This window comes from Solenopsis invicta, chromosome 9, assembly GCF_016802725.1.
Source record: "Solenopsis invicta isolate M01_SB chromosome 9, UNIL_Sinv_3.0, whole genome shotgun sequence".
NCBI classification, from domain to species: domain Eukaryota; kingdom Metazoa; phylum Arthropoda; class Insecta; order Hymenoptera; family Formicidae; genus Solenopsis; species Solenopsis invicta.
The window spans coordinates 4780234-4801286 of NC_052672.1; the positions used below are offsets into that span (position 1 = coordinate 4780234).

Genomic DNA, 21053 nt, shown 5'->3' on the forward strand with positions numbered 1-21053 from the left:
AAAAAAAATTTTATTTATGGATTTATTTTCAGCGATCTAAAATCTATAAAATTCACGTATTATATTAAATACTTTATGCAAACTTTAAAGTTATAGATTAAAAGAAAGAGAGATAATAGTCCGTTTGTACTTATAATCACCTACATGATTTGTTGATTATAAATCTATGGTAAAAATTGTCTAAAAAATAATACATAACATATAACATATAATATGTAATATATAAATATTTCAAATATAAACATTGTTTCACAAATAAGATGGTGGAAAAGTAATGCAGTATTTTATGTATTTTTTTTCATAAAATTCAATGATGTTATTAGATTTTATTATTAAAATCAAATTTTTCATATATTGTTTAAATCATCATTGTTCAAAAAAATTATATTTGACAATTTTGACCATACGTTCGTAATCGGCGATTTCAAAAATCGTTATGTGCAAGTGAGTATATAAATTACGTCAACCGACTCTTTTCTTTTTTTCAATTATAATTATAAATTTCAACTTGCATAAAACATTTAATATAATACATGAGTTTTATGGACTTTAGATTACTGGAAACAAATCCGTAAATAAAACTGTTATATCACGTTACATTTTTCATCTATTTTAGCTCAAAAGTACCCAAAAGTTGCCATTTTGACAACTTTAAGTCCAATTTTCTTAAATATGTGACGTGATACAGCAATTTCGTTTGCGGATTCCTTCACAGTGACAAAAACGTAAAAGAATGATCTTGTCCAGTTTGTAGTTTAACTTAAAAAAAGATTAAAGTCACACGGTGTAATCGTTCTGATAATGCTATTGCACTGACATGCGTTTCAAAACCCACACACAAAGAAATATTAATTGATATTAGTCATCATACATATCAAGCAAAATTGCAGATAACAATGTTTTTGCAAAACTTTTCCACGAAAAACTTATCAAGCATCATTTCTATCATCAATTTCCGATACGGATAATGTACGAAACGATTACGAGTATGATTATTCTAACGTATATACATATATAGTATGTAAAACCATTCAGCGAAATCATAAAAGCCAAGTTTGTGATTTACCTTTAAACTAAGATTACAAGTGCAACACGATTCAAAATCTAGCTTCAAATTTATTTCATCCTAACAATAAGTTATCTCCCTTAGAAAATGTAATTAGACGATAATGTTTATTCTGCATCATCTGCACAGGTACTATGCCGAAGAAATTGAACAAAAACAATTCCATACATTGCAATGAATGCAATCGAACTGTGCACTTGAAATGTGCCAATTTAAAAACCAGCTATTGTACCTATGTTCACTGCAAATCGAACTAATCAGATTATACAAACTTTATTTTTTTATCAGAATTATCTTAATTTTTTTTTCTACAACTTAAATAGAGAATAATCACCAAAATATGCCATTATCTTCCATTTTAAGTCGTGGCTCACAACTCCCCAAAATTTTTGAAAATTCAAAAAATACACTTTTTTTCAAGCATATCAAAATTTTACAACCGTTACGCCTTTCAATGAACTTTTTAAACCAGTAGTTGCCTTTTGAGGTGTACAAGAGAATCCAACCTTTGCGTAAAATATCAATTCTTGTGGTAGTTATCGTTCAAAAACAAAACCCGGCTTACAATTCCCCAAACTCCCCTACATATTTAATTTTATTGAAACGATTCCTACAAAAATCAAACAAATCCATTTTTTTTTTTAGTTGTGATGCCAAATCATTCTGTATTAGTAGTGTCATGTTATGAACAGTTTTATTTCGGCAAAAATAAAATAAGAAAGAGGAAATAAATATAAATAGATAATAAATATATTTACGAATATTACTAAACTACTCAGATACATAGATTTATTTACTAGCTTTTCTGCGCAAATAAAAAGAGCACAATAAACGTCAAGATTTAAAACATCAGTATTTTAAATACATACTTGACGGTAATTATACGGTAAATGAATCAGCCAACCAAGAACTTCAGGCATAACGTAAGCAATAGTAAATACGAACTGTTGATCTTCTTACTACTTATACTTTGTTGTTGAAATTCTTTTATGTGTCATAATTTCGCAACGACTGCAGCATATTAAATTCGAATTATCCGTTTTTTTTTAAGAAAAAAAAAGAGCAAATAAGTGGACATTACTCATTACGAATGACGTAATGCCGACAATACCGCTGCCGCGCGTGAGAATTCCACGAAATTGCATAATGCGCACAAAAGATTTTTCTCATTTGTCGATTTACCACTTCCGTGTTCAGGAACGTTAAGCTACATAAACGTCGTTACTCTTTTGTCTTTTTAATTATTAAATAAAATAAACGATATCTCGAAGTATTGAAGTTTCGATTTAGGACTGCCGCGTACACTTTCCGTAACCGTAAGAATACATACTCTAAGAATAAGCCAGAGTTGAGAGTTTAAAAATAATAATTTTCTATTTTTGATAACTCAACTGTGATTGGCTAATTCTTACAGTACGCTCTTATAATTACAGAAAGTGCGTGTGTAACTTTCAACGATTGCAATTTCTCTTATGGATAAGTTTACTATTATTTCTATGCATATAAACGTAAAGTAATGTTTTAATTGGCTTATCAGTTCAAATTTACATTTCGTGGCTATGAAAATTTATGTGCAACAACAGTCCTTATGCCATGTATGACGTAAATGGCACACGTAGTTAACCATTAATACATGCAAAAGAAAATGGATCGATCAATTTCCTTATGCATATGTTTATAAAAGTATGCAAGAGCGTATGGTTTCCGCTGTAAATAACGCACAAAGGACGAATAATAAACTTATCACTGCTTAGGTTACGTCCTTTTTTGTGGGTTACGTTTTACGATTTTTATTGGCTACATATGATGTATATCCAATAAGCACTACAATATTCCTAGAATATTATAAGAATGTTATTGAAAATTAAAATAATATTCCAAGAATATATTATTGAATATTTTTAATATTATTTTAATATTATAGGAGTATTGTATTAATGTTACATGTCCGCTTTATATAATATTCGTGGTATATTATTTCAATATCCAATATGAAATATGATGAAAATATTCTATAAATATTATTTTTATTTAAAAATTAATATAAATCATATATATACATGTATTATATATATATATATATATATATATATATATATTCATATAAATACATGTATAAAATATTTAATAATTTTTACAATTATTATATTTAAAAGTTATAATATTCCTGACCATTTAAAAAATTGAAGTAAATAATATTAATTACTTCTCATATTATCAAGAATAGATATATAACCATAATCATTAATATTAAATAATATTTCAGAAAAATTATTCCGTATTAAACAATATTATAGTGCTTTTTATAGGGTAGTGTCGTAAGGAGTTATGGCAATGTTGTATATGTTATAGTCTTAAGATTGACAGCTGGTATTGCGTAATGCTTTGTTTGCATCTTTAAAACGACTAGCATTATCGCAACAAGAAATAACAGTCAAAATATGACAAAATATCTGTGAGTATATCGCACATCCGCAAAGTGAAATCGAAACGCGCTCCAGGTATGATCTATGAAGTCAAGAAACTAACGTAGACAAATAACTGGATTACTGGATTCTCTTACACATCATACACTATGTTCAAAGATAAAAGCCTATTGCACGTGTAAATAGTAAACAATTGGAAAATTAATGTTAAAAAACATATTCCAAACAGTCTATTCGAATTTTTGTGTTAATTTAATACAAGATAGATATGTTAAAAAGTACAAATATTACGTAAAAAATTAACATGAAAAAATGTAACACTGATACAATTTAGAAACAAATTTTGGGAGCATATTTCTTCAGTAAAATTAACAGTTATTAATATGGTGACACATTATTTTTTATTTTAGTCCAATTTTTTTTTTTTTTAATATAAGACTCAGGAGACGCAAAAGAAAAAAAAATGTTTCAAATAGCCCCGATCTCCTCTACGTTAAATAGATTGGTGTAGCAATATTATAGGCTTCACAGACATAAAATGATAGGAGAAATACAGCAATAGCAAGAAAGAAAAAGAGCTTGTCAATGCTATCGCTCCATGAACTTGAGACTTGACTACCTTCCAAAACATCCTTTACGAAGAAAATTTTAATCATATAATACAGTATACGTTACGTGTACTATGTATTACGAGTAAAGTTTTCTTCGGAAAGGACGTTTTGCAATCTAACCTTAGATTTACGCAGACTTTTAACATTTATCTTTTTTTTTAAACAAAAAAGATAACTCGTACTCTAGCTAGCAAATCGGGTTTTGTACTTGTATTTTCAAGTTTCATAATTTTTTTCTCATTTTAAATACAAAATGTTTGTTACTGTGTATGCAGAGCATTCTGTGAAAACAAATTGGTAAGAATTTCGTGTCAAGTCTCAAAAAATGCTATGTTAAACTATTATATCGCTGTCTGTCAAATTTAAATAATTTACATACAGTCATCGTAAATAATCTCTATAGTCTGTAAAAATGTAAGCTATGCGGATTCATTTACTTGCAAATGTCGAAACACGAGGTGTAGAAAGATAACCGATACGACTGGTGCGTGATAAGCGCTCAGGTTTCACATGGATCACCGTGCGTGCGTATCGCGATTGGTGCAGTGTATACATTAAAGTTAGATGGGTATAAAATTTAACAGCTGTTCTCGCGTGGACCGCGTGACATCTCGTTGATCTCTTGTAGGAAGGAGATGCGAGTGTCTCTCATCTTGGTGTTTATTGCGACTAGATTACAACTCATCCTCTTCCCGAAGACGAATCTTCGATTTGCAGAAATACGTACGCTACGCCACTTTCTCTTTCTTCAAGAAAATGAAAATCACGATAAAGATAATGATTCTTTGTATGTCGAGATCGATGATAATACCTTCAGCTATAAAAGTAATTAAAAATATTTTGAAAAGTATTTTATACAGAAAAGATTTTTCTACTAAAAAAATAAATACTAATTTTGACATCAACTATAGTTTTATAACGATACCTCACTGTTAGTCTATGTTGACAAAGCATATAGCCTGCTAGTTTTCCTGCAAACTTTGGTTTAGCATTTTAATCGATCTCATAAACTGTATGTGTATTTTTTTTTATGAAATTTACGTAAATAATAATAGAAATCTGCGAAACTGTCAGAGTTGAACAATTCAAAATTAAAATTTATGATAAAAACTATTTATCCACAGGGATCTAATCTTCTTACTAGCTTTGGAGGTATATGAAATCAAAACAGTAAATTTTTTGATAAAATAATAATAAGTAGAGGAAGATCGTCGATGCCGACACACTTTGCCTTACGAGATTATATTTCTTAAACAAAAACTAAAAATGAAATTTTGGAAACATAAATATAAAATAGAAAATCTTTTATTAGGTGATATAGCACTTTTGATAATAGCTTTTCGAACTTTCCAATAAGTTTCTTGTCAGAGAAACAAAAATGAATGACAAAATGTGCCTCGAAATCAACATAGTGGGCAATAGAGCTACATTTTCCTCTTCTTTCCTTTTTATATGAGTCATTCGTACAAGTTAAGGTACATTATTGGAGAAAGCTTTAACTTAGATGTAAAACGTATTTTATCGATTTCTACAAATGCTTTATAGTGGTCCACAAGTCACAGCATGTAGCGTGACAATGTATAAAGATTATATTAGGTGTTTCAATGATAAATAGATCTCCTGATATTGATTTTTTATTCTGTCCTTTATGATTTTTACTATCATAGTCTATTTTATCAATAAATGTACCAGTTTATGCCGGTTTACACCTTGATTTTGTGTTTAAACCATTATAAGAAAATAAAAAAAAGAAAATATAAATAAAATAGGTTTAAGACACTACAAAGATATAAAATGACCTAAAAAAAAATATTTAATATTAATATTAGATTTATTAATAATATCGTTTAAAGTTTAAACTATTTGCCATTTGCAAAAGAAAATCGTACAAACTTGTTTTCATTTTTTAAGAATTTATTTTTAGCTGATCATCAGATAATGTGATTTATTCCGATCACTGAAAAATTTTTCGCGACTCATCAGAAATCGATTTATGACCTTTTAATGGGATGCAACTTATACTTTGGGAATCCATGATCAAAAAAGGATACATACTATGAAACTGGTCGGAATGATCCAATTATTCTCTAAATTTTTATTGTGTTTTTTAGGGGAAACGAAATCCATTCTGAAAAGTTCCATAATGTGTGCCCAGATCATGTTTTTATCAGTAATAAAGTACAATTTTATTTTCAAAGAAATAAGAAGATGGCGTTTTAGGATCTATATTGATATTGGTGGCTTTCCACTAACAATTATCGTGTAATCATTTTATTAGCAATTACAATTAACAATATACATATACATATAATTCTTTTTTTATAATGCTAAATGTTCAAATATTAAAATAATAAATATTTAAACTCTAATTAAATATTAATGTTATTAACAAATGCTGATAATATTTTCGCTCATAATAAAACGCGTCACATTTTCTTTTGCATTTCATAATTTCAAAAAACAAATTGAGATTTAGCTTGCCGATTTTGCTTTTACTTTAATTTTATCGAGGCTAAAATATCATTAAAATACCATTTTTAGCGATCTCGCCTGTTTCAAATAATAATTATTCTTCTCTTTGATTTTAAGCATAGAACCTAGTAATATAGTATCTTTGAAAAAAAATTATTACAGAGCAACATAGAATTGGGTCAATTTAAAAATAATATGAAAGATATTCAAGTATCGGTTGCGTGCAAAATATTCTTTTGCGAATAGTATTCGTACCCACTAATTTTAATCAGCGCCATTTGTCCGACAATCTTAATCACGTCTTTGAAAGTCAAATATATCACGTCATACATTTAATCTAACTTGTCATTCCTCGCGAATGTATAATGAACAAAAAAAAAAAATTGTCGTATAAATAATATTTCATGTCGATAACGAGTGTTGTGCAGTTGCAGTATTGATCTTTGCCTCACCATATAACAAAAATCTCTAATGAAAGGTTAATACACTAACGCAATACATAAATGATGTGTTTATATATGGAAATATATTATTATTACAAATTCATCAAAATGTAAATACGTAGACATTTATTTATGCGGGAGCATATTATATTGAAAACGACATCTTGTAAATTAGCGGAACAAAGTCTGCAGAATCAATTGTAATTAATTTTTCTAAATTAGCGCTCATTTGTTACTAAAAAGTTGCCGAAGAAACATTTATTACTGTTAGGTTTTTAAAAAATAATTCTACGCTAAAAAAAGATTAACGTATGATTAGTGAGATTATATACTCTATTATATAAATAATAATATATGTATATAATACTGTTCATGGAACAGAATCCAGACTGGAATGTCAAATAATATTTGTTTTACTGAAAAAGTTGTATAACTGTTAGAAACAAGCACATACGAAGAGTTTAGATAGAAAAAGAGGGTAGAAAATAGGTCGAAGAGAGGATAGAAAAATAGGATCACGAATTTTGGATAGTGAGATAACAATTGAGCATTTCCATGAGGTAAAGAATATGGTCTTGATTAACAAAAAAAAAAAAAAAAAATGTGAACTGATTGAAGAAAGATGTAAAGGAGGAGATCAAGGCACTGAGGGATAACGGAAATAAGCGTTTGGATCAATCAAAAGAACCGACTGAGATCAGTGCTTGATCTTTTTGAAGATATGATATTGTAATAGGAATAAATTGAATGGAATCATAAATTACATGATTGGATACTAGAAGATGATTGAGAGTTTGAGAGGAATAGGTGGATGGAGGAGAATCCAAATAATCGTTAAAAAGGAAAGGAGAAAATTGAGAAGCTGACCCGAGATGTCTCGAGAGAAAGAAGAAGAGCGACCACCAAGCATGGTAAGATTACAGACTCGCGATAGATGATATAGAAAAGCTTGCTTCTCTTTACAAATAGCGGCTGTAACAAGATTCTGCAATTTTGTAGCGATTCCGGTGACGTAAAGATTGAGACTGTCTTAAATTTTGTTAAAGCACGTTTCTTTAATTTGATAAGCTTTCCAATTGCAAGTGTAAGGTAAGGAAATCTAAATCTAGATGATCGCTTAATATTAGCGGCGTACGTCTATCGGTAATACGAGTATAACAGTTGAAATAAAAAATACGGCCTTAATTGTTATCTGTGTTCGAAAAATTAAATAAATCAGTTGACCGCGCCTCTAAATCACGCGAAATAGAATCCGGTTTTAATATAAATTTTAAAACAATTATTTAATAGTTTATATATGACTTTCCAAGTAATTATTTTTTGTATTCGCGCAAAATCAATATTTAACGAGAAACATTACTTTAAAAAAAAATTCTTATTTAAATATAGACGCGCAACTGTTTTGTGGTCATAACTTATATGCTTTCGTCTGATTGGCTGAGGTGTTGTAACTTCTATACTAGCTACTGTAAAAACACATTAATATACCTTATTGTACGCGCTACTCGAACATAACCCGAGTATTGTAAAAGAGTAACAATTGTCTTTTCTGCAACGTCAAAGGAAAAATAGAAAAGATGGATCCAGATGGATCGTGCAAGAAGTGCAACTAAAAAGACCAGAGTTCTACTCTCATAGGTATAACGTCATGGCCAATAAAAACGTGTCGTTAAATTGGCGTTAGAAATTCAAATTTTTCCTGTTTTGAATTTAATATATTTCATGTTTAAATAATATAAAATTCGAAAACGACTAATTTGTAGAAAATAAAGGTTTATTTACCCGATGAAATAAAAATTAAAATTAAAAAAAAATTTTAAAACGAAATTCTCGGATACTTCGCTAAAATAGCACTTTGCGATCGACAAAGCTTTATCAATGAGGCAAACACAGTAAATGATCACTAATAGAATCAGTGATCCCTGAGTTCTCGACAACTGGGTTCAAAACAAACATGTCAACGTAACTGAAATTAAATCAATTAGAGAGGCCGTGTCGCGCTCGAATCTATACGTGCGGGAAAGAGTAATGAACTGTTTTAACAAAAAGAAACATTATATTGCGTATGTATTGCATTCCCGCGGATTGATTTAACATTTTCATGTCGAAATATCCCGTACAAACTATAACAACCACTATGCAAGTCACATTGGAGAGGTAAATTTCGAGAACATACATAATTCTAATAATGGTGAACAAAATATATAGGTCGACAAAACCATAACGCGCTTACAACAAAGAAAAAAAAATGATAGCGCACACAATGTTATTAAAGATTCAACGAAAGGAACAACAGACTTTGATAACTGAAAAAGAGAGCGCATTGTTTATGTACAAAGCAGCACCATCATCGCGTGCGCTCGTGAATCGATCAGCTCTGAGCACGCTATAATTATCTATAGATAATTACTGATATACGTTATAACGATAGGAAATACATATCCTGCGAATAAAACAAAGACGAAATTAAACGAATTCAAGCTTTCATTTTATACACATGGCAAATTATAAGCTTCAAAATAACAATAACATTCACAGAGTTAACAGTTAATATTTATGTAATTTGAATTAAATTCTAAATTAATTTTGCAACATATTTTCAATAATTAATTTTTAATCCATTTTCTTTGGCTCATTTACATCACAAAAAGACATAGTCGGTACAGATTCTTTTCACGATACCCTTGCCCTTGAAAATGTATCAATTTCGCGGTACCTTACGAAGTGTGTATTTTCAGCGAAACGCGGGACGCGCGTCAGACGCACACACGTGGGCGTGAACGCGTAATCTTAAGATGACACCGTTTGCGGGGTACAAATTCCACCAGGCATGTGTCCACTCCTGTTCCTCGTATCATTCGAACTCTTGCCAAGTCGTGGGCAGCACTCCAAAATGGGATAATACTGCACTTATACATGGTTACTCTATTTTCGCTTTTTTTTTTAGGTTTCTCAAGGAAACGGATCTTTAATATCGTTAATAGCAGTGATCAAAATGAAGAAATATATCACTTTCTCCAAATATACAACACACCAGCGATTTTAATTCAGTACAAGGCGAAGGGGTTGAACATTCTTTAGATGTGAATCTTACATCTAAATACATTTTTTTTTTTTTTTTAACGGAATTACATGAACGGATATTTCATTTAATTCAGTATCTTGGATAAAACTTCAATTCACTGTTTACGTCATTCGTGGTAAAGTTAAATTTGTAAATTATTTTAAAATAAAGGGGTTTAAATAAGAGTATACGCGCAATAAACGATGCGCAATAATTCTTCTTTATGACTCCTATCAGCTAATTTTATTTAATCTCCATGAACGTTTTGGCCATATGTCGAGCCATCCTCAGCATACAAATTTTCGAAAAAATAAAAATTGGCAAATAGTCAAAACAAATGATCCACTGAACATCTTCTCAGATGTCCAAAAAAATCTGGTACATGTTCAAACTACAGTCGAACTTCGATAAATCGAATATCAAGGGAAGAGCTAAAACCTTCGTTATAAAAGTTTCGACTTATCAAAGTTTTCGAATAAAAGAGGGTTAATTATTCGACTTACGGAGGCTTTGTATGCAAATTAATAATTTTTCGATTAAAATGGCTTTTAAAGAGAAAAAATTCAGTTATTGGCAGAACCGAAAAACGTTCTATAACCTTTTTTTTAGTCGAACCGAAACCCTAAACCGTATCAAAATTCTATAAAGTTTATAATACCGGAATCATGACTGAACTGACAAATTTATTTTCGGTTTAACGGTTTTTTCGGGTTCCCACTCTAATCTAAAATGAGAAAAGATCTTTATCATTAAATAACTTAAAGGAAAAGAAATGTTTTAATAATAAAAAATCAAAAATAGAAGAAAGTGATTTAATAATACTTCAATAGTTAGTTTTTAAGCATGATTTGTTAGCGTTACACAAATACGATAGAAATCAAAATAAATTTGTTATAGTAAAAGATTGTTTCAAACTTTCAAATGTAAAAAACATATTAAAAAATAAATATAAAGAGTTAGAATTATTTTGAATATTTTTATATGTTAGTTTTTTTGTCTTCTAATCTGTGTATATGTTATCTTGATTTAAATGTTATTCTATATTTTTGCGGTCATATAACTTTTTTCTTTTTCTTTCTTTCACATATGGATTGATTTGTTAATATTGTTTATTATAATAGCTAAGGAAGATTGGTTAGATCGGGATCATCAAAAATCTTGCTTTTGCTTTTGTATTCACTTAATAGTTTGTCCAGCCTCAGGCATTTGTTAACATAACTGTATTGTTTAATAAAAAAAATAAAGCCATGAAGTAAAAAATATATAAAAAATAATTGTAGAAAACAATAATTTTAACAAAAAAAAACCGTAATTTTAACGGAAAAAACCCGAAAAGAATTGAAACAAAATACTGAAAAAAACCGAAAAAACATAATTTAAACAGTTTCGGTATTATGTTTAAAGGTAAGAAATCGAAACCGGAACAGTTATTATAATTTTTTATAATACCGTAACCGTACCAAAATATTCTATCGGTCCGGGTCCTTGGTTATTGGCAATGAATTATTTATTGCATACATATAATAAATGTAATCATAAAACAAATACCAGATTATTCCTCCGATTATTAAAAAAGTCTGTAATTTTACTCTGTGTTCATGAATTAATACATCGTTGAACAATGGCATTTTCGACGGTAAGCAGAGTATACATTATCATCAATATTATTACATCTTTCTATAAAACTTCGTAAGACGTTTACTCATTTCATACAACGTAAACTTGAAGATAACAATTAAACGCGGAAATGAAAATTACGCTTTTACTTAACGACAAACGCGTGACTTGCGCGATTAAAGAATGGGGAGATAGAGCTGCAATAAATGTCGTCTTATATTTTCCAGCGATATTATGACACATAGCTACAATTTTAAATTATAAAGGCAACGACAATAGAAGTTTGACTTATGCAGGTGATCTTTGACTTATAAAGGTCTAGCTACTTTAAATTCGAATTAAACAGGTAAAATGATACTTCTAAATATTCAGAGCTGGACACAATACATCTTTAAAGTATTTGAAATACAAGATACTGGCAATCTTGATATTTAAATTACAAAATACTTTTAATCTTTTGCGATTTGTAACAAAACATAAAATACTTCAACATTTTTTATTTTATGTACAAAATACTTCAAAACTGCATTAAATAATATCAGATCTATGAAAAAGAAATTATACTATCCGGTACTGATTGTTAAATAAAATAATAGTCAAATATAATTGAATATTACAATACAATAATTTTAATAGAATAATCTGTCTTCCTATAACAGCACAAGTTTGCAGGAAATATTGAGAATATAATAATTGAACGAAAAGCCACTTGCATAATAATTAAACAAGAAAATGTCAATTGTTACAAACAATTTGCAAAAGAGCGATTGAGAGGAATTTCGTATCATAAATATTTTAGTTGATCACAGAGAAACTGAAAAAAATAAACTGCAAATTAATCAATCAAACCACATTTAAGTTACTATTATTGTCGAGGATTTTTTTATATTTTAAATACAAAATAGATTAAAATTGTATTTGAAATACAAAAAGCTCGAATAACCTTTTTGAAATACAAAATACAAAGTACTTTTAGGTTCTTTGTTGAAATACAAAATACAATTGTATTTCAAATATAAAAATTTGAAATGTGCCCTGTAAATATCTGACAAATAATGAATTAGGTTTTATTTCGACTTATCGAGATTTTCCGCAATAGAGTGGGAGAAAATCAACAAAATTTTCGTCTTATAAAGATTTTCGAGTTATACAAGTTCAAGTTATCGAGGTCCAACTGTAGTACACTGTTCGTACAAAGATAACGAAAGTACAAGATGTTATGACATAACGAAAGTACAAGATGTTATGACTCTGCTAATCTAATCTAATTGTTCACCAATTAAGATTATGAAGGATACCCACACAAAATAAAATAAAAGGCATAATATTATTAAATTTCTCAGTTATATTCTAATAGAACAATGAAATCATGCTTTTTGAAAGGCAAAAGCTCTCAAAATTAAGTTCCGAAATAAAAGTAAATTAAGTGTTTTGACAGTATACGATTTCGTTTAGTTCTGTATAAAATACCTAATATTCCTGAGAATATATATTTGTGTTTTCTAAGATTAATATTTACAAATTATTTCAAATTTTATTACGAATTGTTATAGATTATAAAAAGATTTTTTTTAATATGAAAAAGTTTAAATTGGTGAAAAGTAAAATTTTTTGAAAAGTTCAAGAATTTAAAAAAATGGAACTAGAACAAGAATTCATAATTTAGGAAATAAAAAAAAATTTCAAATTTTTATACTCTCAAAGTTTCACATATGTATGCGTCTCGCGGAATATTCTTATAATAATATAACTAGGATATTTTCCAATATAAATGTTTAAATCACATATTTATAGTTGCTGTATATTACTCACTCTTTGACCCAGCTTTGACCGCTACATTAATCGATAGAACACATCAATAAACCGCAAAAGTGACATGTGTTTTATAAAGTGAGTTATACTAAACTGTATTGGCACGTACGATTCCTTTAGAAACGTCTGTAATGTGTGATGTCTAGTAACATTTCTAACGACATGCGACAGCTGGACAAAGCACGGAAAAAAAAATTATTTAGCAAATTACAGATTTCTATCTGATTCAAAAAGTATTTTAGTAAGAAGTAGAATACTCTAATTCTAATAGAAATGTATTTACATTAAGAAATAATGACAAAAATCTGCATTTTTTTGTAAGTACTTTAAATATTCAAGATTTATGTAAAGTTTATTTTGCAATGTAGGAATTAATTGTTCTGCAAATAAACAATATTTATTTATTTACAAAAAACTGAATTTAGAATCGCAATAAAATTTTACATAAATCATCTTGAATATTTAACATAATTATAGAGAAAAAAATTAAAATTTTTGTCATTATTTTGTAAATTTTAATATTATAACAATAAAAAGTATATTAATAATGTATTGTTTTGGTATTAAAAATACAATACATAAAAACGTATTAACATTTATATAATACATCATTAAATATTTTTTCATATCTCTTTAAAAAATATTGACGCGATTCTTAAATCAATTTCTCTCAAAAGATTAAACGATTATTAATGCGTCGTCTACAATACAGTCGTTACGATCTTACGACGTTGCGGACCAATCAAAGAAGAAAATATATCATTTTTTCTTCTGTGATTGGTCAGTCGCAGAGTCGTAACATCTTAACGACTGCATTGTAAACCCCGCATAAGACCGTTCTACAATAATGTGAACGTTGTAAGTAATTGTAAAACGCAGTTGTATATTCATTTCTATTGTACAAATTAATAGATTAATTTTAATCTCGATTTAACTTTCTTTTTATTTGTTTTTATAGTTCTAAAAGTTTTAAGAAATATGTAAAATTGCCTTTAGGCTGGTGGCACATAGAGAAACGTAAGACGAAAAGAGTAGAGAAATTGATCTATCATCAAGTAGTAAGGTAATAAAGTAAATAAATTTTTTTACAGGGTGAGTTTTATTTTTGTGTCAACGTTGTATCATAAGAGATGACTTACCGACTGCAACTGTAAAATTCATTCCGTATGTGTGTTTACATCTCAGCAAAAAAATTTTCATATATAATTATATATAGTTAAACATAATTATACATCAAATATGTCCATAGATATTAAAATATATATGATTATATATATTTTAATATATATGAACATATTCGATATGTAATTATATATACCTATAAATAATTATACAAAATTTTTATCAGGAAGTACACACATATAGGATAAATCTTATAGTTGCAGTTGATAAGTCATCTCTTACAGTAAAACATAGGAATTAAAACTCACCCTCTATGTAATACATACAAAACGAACTTTTTGCTTTCTTGGAACACTACAGTGCAGCATGCTAAAAGTACCTTTATTTAGCAGGTACAATTTATTGTGCGCAGACGTAACATTTGTGTAAGCGCCAATAGAATATCACTTGAAACCATATTGAAAAGTACAAGTCAAGCGATTTTACACAATTTTATAACCAAGTTATCTAATTAGAGACAAAGAGTGCGATATTTTAGATGTGTAACAAAAAACAAATTATAAATTTATTTATATAAACAAAAAATGATGACTTATAATAAAAGTTCATAGTGTATTTATATGTTATGGCCGTACCTGTGCACTAAACGATATTGTCCTACTGGACATTTCCCACTTTTTCCCAAATAATCAAGCATCTTGTATACTTCTATATGATTTCTAATCCTACTCATAAAAACCCCACTAGCGATATAGAAGTACAGTGTTTCCGTTATCTATATAAATTTATCTAAATAATCAACTAGATAAAATAACAATTTTTTATCTTTATCTAGATTATTATAATGCATATCATCTTCGTCTTAATCTTAGATAAAAGAAGTATCTTCTTCAAATTATCTAAAATAATGTAAACAATAATGAGAAAGAGCGAAGTACTGTTTTTAACCTCAACCTCCAAGTCTTCATTTATCTTAATAGAATTTTTCAAAATGATAACTACAAGAGTTACAAAACTGCGTTCCGAAATTCACTGCCAATACAAAAAATTTCTAATAAGTGGAACTATAGAGTTATAGTACTGGTAATATACAGGGTGTCAGATGAAGTTCGCCCATGGTCTCGTAGGTTGATGGAGCAAATCAAACTGAGCAAAAAAATCCTGTACCATTTTTCAATATTTGCAATAGTTACCGAGATAAAAATTAATATAATCGGCGAATGAGCGCATACTTTCCCTACCCACCACACGCGGGGACCGCTCGTCAGTACGCGCTCATTTGCTGACTTTACTAATTTTTATCTCTGTAACTATTGCGAATATTGAAAAATGATACAGAACTTTTCTGCGCAGTTTGATTTGCTCTATCAACCCACAAGACCACGAACTTCATCTGACACCGTGTATATTTTAGAACTCAGATTGTACAGATCAGTAATAGTATAATATTGTCCTAAAACAATAAATTCGAAATCTATTACAAAGAATTATATCAGTCATTATATAATGTGTATTATATACTTCTATTACTTTTACTTTAATTTTTATTTGCGTATTGATTTAAATCCAAAGAGGAATATTTTTTATCAGATTAAATTCTTTAAAGAACTTTTGTTTTCAAAAAATATATTTAGAAATAAAAATATGAACATATTATTTTCATATTTTAAATTATTTTACTCAATAGCTATTATCTAAAAATTTATTTAGTATAAAATTATGTATAATTTTATCTTTCATCTAGCTAAATTAAAATCAAATCATCTTTATCTTATTTCAAATATACCTATATGTAATTTATCTTATTTTTATCTAGATAATTTTTAATTATTTAAGCACAATATTGCGTAAATAAACGAGTATACAAAAAATGTTGATTTCCTTACTGTTTACATCTTACTGCTTACGTCTACTTACGTCTACGTACCACGAGCTTCACGCCTGATTTTCATTCAATAACTTCATCTGCATCTTCTCACAAAAACATTTTACAGTCATATGCTTATGATCACGTGAATGTTTTATGATTATATGTAAGTATCATTAAGTATTTCACTAACGCGGTAGAAAGGAACATGCTTGGGATTGTTTATATCCAGAGCGAATTGCATCATGAGCACGTCTGTTATCATGTCTTATCTACGAAAGTCACACAGCGAATTGCGGTCTCCTTTTGTATTTACAAAGTGGAGGAAAAAAATACAAATAGACCACATGGTTTATCTCACGAAATCCATGAAATAAGAATCTATTATAAGAACGCACGCGTATCTAAAGCATTACGATTTTCTCATCGAATTCATGTGTCTCACGAATAGATGTGTGCCACGCGTGCGTGCTACGGGAAGCAAAGTAGCATAATAACATCGCTGTTATTTAACGCGTAAATTCAGTGACGGACTGTCGCGTTTATCGCGATATGTTCACGTGGGGCGTCAAGGTCACCAGACCTATCGAAATGAATAAAAACCGGATACTATTAGAAAATAGATAATGCTTAATTGTTAAGAATTCTGATATTTTACTTTTATCGTTTATAAATAATAATGCTCCTTAAATTAAGCACTATAAATTATATTTAAGCACGACATTTAGAATTTAGGAATAATTAATGAAAAAATCTTTTATATCTCGAGAGTTATAAGTCGAATATGTATTCGATTATTCACCTCAAAGAAAAGAAGATAAATAAAAGCTCAAATGTATATTTTAATTTTGTTACTTTATATACTTATGGATAATAACTTCTTACTTTGTATACTCATAGATAATAATATTATAATACAAAGTATTATAAACATGTAATAATATTATAATATAAAGTATTATAAATACGTAATAATATAATAATAAATATTAATACATATAAGCATATATCGCATTATAAGTATTACAAATATCTGCGAAGCTTGTTTATTCTAGTTTCTTAGTATCGATGAATGCGTCACTTAATTAACTCCTATTATGTAATTTTGCATCGTGCAAAATTATAGTTTTCTTTTTTTGTGAATACCACCAGCGAAAAGAAGAGTCCAATTGTTTCATCCAAAATTATAGTAAACAGTTATTATTTAACTTTCTCCCGTGGTTTCTGATTACGAATGATAAATATAATATAAGAAACATATGTAGCTAATATGTTTCACATAATACGTAAAACCTTGAACTTTGAAACCGCCAAGATATAGAAACCTGACACATTCGGAGGGAATATTTTGTTCATGATGTTGCTTACCGCTAAATCCGGTAAATATGTTTTATATAAAAATATATTACATAAATGTACATAATTATATACAAAATATATATATATATATATATATATATACAATTATAACACAAATGTTCATATATATTTTCTTTCAAACTTTTGGCCCTATACAAGGTGTCTTTAAAGTTTATCTTTACCTCATATTCGAAATAGTTCAAAATTATGAAAAACCGCAAAATTTATTTCAAGGGGCTGCTCTTTTAAAGAACGTTGAAAGGTAGAGTAATCCCTCGAAATTGAATACATAATTTTTTATTAATTTTGAATTGTTTCCAAAATATAAGGAGTGAAGACAGACTTTATAAACCTTGTATAGAGGAAAAACAATAAAGAGAATAATTAAATATAATTTAAAAAATGACTTGTTATTTTTTTTACAAAATGTAAAATTTTGCAAATAGTTTGTATTATACACAATTTCTATATGCATATAATTTTATAATCAATTATATTTATATAATTGAATATATATAGATATGTTTTATTTCCTCAAACTTCACTTTCTATAAAATAAGCAACAATGAAACTATTATAGATAAATTAGGCTACATAATAAATCAAAATTCTCTCTAAAAAAAAAGAAACTGCTGTAAAAATATAAAATTATTGTTAACACGAAAAAAACGTGTTAACACAAAATATAATTACAACGATTACTCCAAATGTATGCTATTATATTTAATTTTATTCAATTTAATTGTTTCCGGCCGGCAATTTCGAGTAATCGTCATAAACTTGTATTTCACTAATGATTTTTAACTCTTATAGCAATTTCCTGTTTAGATTAAAATTACAATTTTAATCATTTAAAAAATGGTTCTCATTATTTTTCTTACATTCAAACAGAGATACAAGAAAGAATGAAAACGCATATGGATATTTCTTTTATATATTTACGTTTTCCAATGGAAAAAATTTTTACCGGAAGAAAGTAATTATATACATCGTACGGAGTACCGTTGTCGAAAGGCGGCTAGGACCGCGTCGCGTCGGTCGGGTTTCAAGCATTTCGCCCGTCAATCGCACTTAATCGACGTAACAAGCGGCGACCGAACGACAACGTGAAATAAAACACTATATTACGCTGTATTACGTGACGATGAAGTGAAACGAAGCGACGCACACCGAACAGGCCGAAGCTGCCGCTTCACGCCTCATCGTGAAGGCCAAGGGTAGGGCAAGGAGACTCACCGAAATCGATGAACTGTTTTATTGAGAGTGGCGAGGGATTGAATTGCGAGTAGAAGTCCAACATCTTGCCGATGTTGCCCAGGCAGTTTCGTGTGAGCTTCATCCCGCAGTGTCGTCTCGTTAGCGTTACACATTAAAACCCGGCGCGATGGTGTTTAGTCCGCCGCGCGTGTTGGGAGAGCGGGGGAAAGAGACTCCGGCCGACCGAACTGGCCGCTCTTGTTATTGTGGCCGTGAAGGAGAAACGCCACTCGCGTTTTTTTTTCTTTTTACCAGTCGATGACGACACGACGCAGGAGACGTGCGAGAGACAGACGGCCGGCCGTCTGAAGCACAGCCGCGAGAAGTTCACGTCAACGAATGCTGGGAACACCGCGGAGCGCGGTGCGGTATATGCGGGATCGCGTCGAACCGCGCATGCGCGTCACGAGTCGTTCGTGCGGAGGGGAATTAATATAACGGGGGAAACTCGCGAAACTCATCCGTCGCGCACGTTGTGTTCCGACATGCGATTGCCAAGCTAATCCGCCAATTATAATCGCGACGAAGATGCGAATCACGACGTTCACACGCTCGTAATTCACACTCGTAAAGCGCTTTGAACTTCGAGGATTCCAAACGTTTGAAAATTTTGAATTTACCAATTTTTCATGTGTTCGAAAAAACACCATCGTCCTGCTAACTTCACGCAATTTATTTTGTCGTGAGAGTCGTGGAAGAACTTTCGTCGTACTATCGTACAAAAAAATATTTTTAACGGAAAAATGCATATAAATAGTAAATAAATAAATACATCTCATTGTCAAGTATATAAATTACAATTTTTTTCTATTAAACGAGCAAAGGGAAGATCACCGCTCGTCGTCGCGAGCGCATTCTACTTCTCTCGTAGCGTTTTTCAAGGGAAGTTTCAGCAGAACTAAGTGCGCACTGGAAACTCACCGAGTTCAGTGCAGCGAGTTTCAAGGCGACACTGGCCGAATGCACTAAAAGTGCGAGTTTCTTGTACTCCTAACTAAACACGTTCATTATTCTCAGTGCAGTTTTGTGGTGCATTATGCTGCTATACAGGGTGGTTATTAATGAATGTTCCCACTTTTTACCATAGGAGCACGCATTTGTAATTTCTAATATAATAATATGTTAGAAATACGTATCCGTCAATAAATCATGCACCTATGGTAAAAAGTGGGGACATTCATTAATAATCACCCTGTATTTAATACATACCATTTGATGCAAAAATTTATAGTTATAAAAGGTTTGATTAGTTTCACTATTTTCTTCAGAGTCAACAATGATATAATAATAAATATAATAGTAATAATTATATAATAATACAGGATGATTATTAATGGTTGTACCCACTTTTTACCATAAGATCACGCATTTGTAATTTCTAAATTAGAAATAAATATCCGTCGGTAAATCATGCTCCTATGGTAAAAAGTGGGTATAACCATTAATAATCACCCTGTATATAATATATTTATATGTATATAGTATTGACACTATATTTATACAATATATATCATTGTTTCGCGTAACACAATAATTTGCAAAAATGAGTAAAAAGACACAGGAGAGAGCATTTGACGCAATGATTGGGAGTAGCTACAAACACTTCGAAGTGTTTAGTGGATCATGCACTTGAAGCACTTCGAAGCATATGCAACATCTAGTGGATCGCACCTTATTAAGTTTATTAACCATTCAAATTCCGGAAGTGACGAGCGGTCCCCGCGATGACACGGGGGAAAGGATTAACCTTTACGCTTTCGCATGTCTCGCACAGCGTGCCTTTCATTGTTGAATATGCGCGATCAACGGGAGCTCGTGTCATCGACGGAACCGGAGTGAGCACGCTTCTCATGTTGAACCGCTAGTCGGTCGAAAGACGCATCCAGACGTTTGCCGCACGTCCAATGCGACACGTAACTCTTAGGTTAGGGGCATTC

General features: G+C 29.9%; 2 protein-coding genes across 3 annotated transcripts in view; one reads left to right on the forward strand and one right to left on the reverse strand.

Moving 5' to 3' along the window:
• The window catches only part of LOC105196176 (pyruvate dehydrogenase (acetyl-transferring) kinase, mitochondrial), a 40812-nt gene extending 21334 nt beyond the window's left edge, over positions 1 to 19478 (reverse strand). Inside the window, exon 1 of one of the 2 annotated variants that reach the window (XR_850741.2) lies at positions 19096 to 19198. Coding sequence is in view for 1 of the 2 variants with exons in the window: in XM_011161960.3 (XP_011160262.1) it covers positions 19096 to 19198 (103 nt within the window). In the remaining variant the exon portion in view is untranslated. Of the gene's footprint in view, positions 1 to 19095 lie in introns of both variants that reach the window. The other variant, XM_011161960.3, reaches the window with a different exon arrangement.
• LOC105196179 (LHFPL tetraspan subfamily member 2a protein) overlaps positions 1 to 21053 on the forward strand; it is a 110315-nt gene that overhangs the window by 57676 nt on the left and 31586 nt on the right. The window lies entirely within an intron of this gene.